The sequence below is a fragment of the Lottia gigantea genome, assembly GCF_000327385.1.
Source record: "Lottia gigantea unplaced genomic scaffold LOTGIsca_149, whole genome shotgun sequence".
Classification (NCBI taxonomy): Eukaryota; Metazoa; Mollusca; class Gastropoda; family Lottiidae; genus Lottia; species Lottia gigantea.
In genome coordinates this window covers 382,858-383,705 of record NW_008707778.1, presented here as the reverse complement: position 1 = coordinate 383,705, position 848 = coordinate 382,858, and the positions used below count along the sequence as shown (strand labels likewise).

Sequence of the window (848 nt, the reverse complement as noted above, 5' to 3'; positions counted from 1 at the left end):
CATTGCAATAAATCAAACTTAAATCAATGATGCCATTCCCTTTAAACAAACCCAAATCAATGATGCTATTCCCTTTAATCAAACCCAAATATATGCTGACATTCCTTTTAATCAAACCCAAATATATGCTGACATTCCCTTTAATCAAACCCAAATCAATGATGCTATTCCCTTCAATCTAACCTAAATCAATCATGTCATTCCCTTTAATCAAACCAAAATCAATGGTGTCATTCCGTTTAATCATACCAAAATCAATGGTGCCATTCCCTTTAATAAATCCTGAATATATGCTGCCATTCCCTTTAATCAAACCCAAATATATGCTGACATTCCCTTAAATCAAACCCAAATCAATGAAGTCATTCCCTTTGATCAAACACAAATCAATGAAGCCATTCCCTATAATCAAACCCAAATCAATGGTGCCATTCCCTTCAATCAAACCCAAATCAATGGTGCCATTCCCTTCAATCAAACCTAAATCAATGGTGCCATTCCCTTTAATCAAACACAAATCAAAGGTGCCATTCCCTTCAATCAAACCTAAATTAATGGTGCCATTCCCTTTAATCAAACATAAATCAAAGTTGCCATTCCCTTTAATCAAACACTTATCAATGGTGCCAAATGCCCTTTAATCAAACACAAATCAATGGTGCCATTCCCTTAAACCAAACCCATATCAATGGTGCCATTCCCTTCAATCAAACCTAAATCAATGGTGCCATTCCCTTCCATCAAACCTAAATCAATGGTGCCATTCCCTTTAATCAAACCCAAATCAATCATGCCATTCCCTTAAAAACATGAAAATACTTTGTAATGTTTACCAATTCTAAAGCTCA

At 35.1% G+C, this 848-nt stretch overlaps 1 protein-coding gene across 1 annotated transcript; it reads left to right on the top strand.

Moving 5' to 3' along the window:
* Window positions 1-286: 286 nt before the first annotated feature.
* On the top strand, window positions 287-484 carry LOTGIDRAFT_140608 (hypothetical protein; the record flags this gene model as incomplete). Its single annotated transcript, XM_009050309.1, has 1 exon — window positions 287-484. A coding segment is annotated over one exon (198 nt), but the record flags the coding sequence as incomplete, so codon positions are not given.
* Between the last annotated feature and the right edge of the window lie 364 nt (window positions 485-848).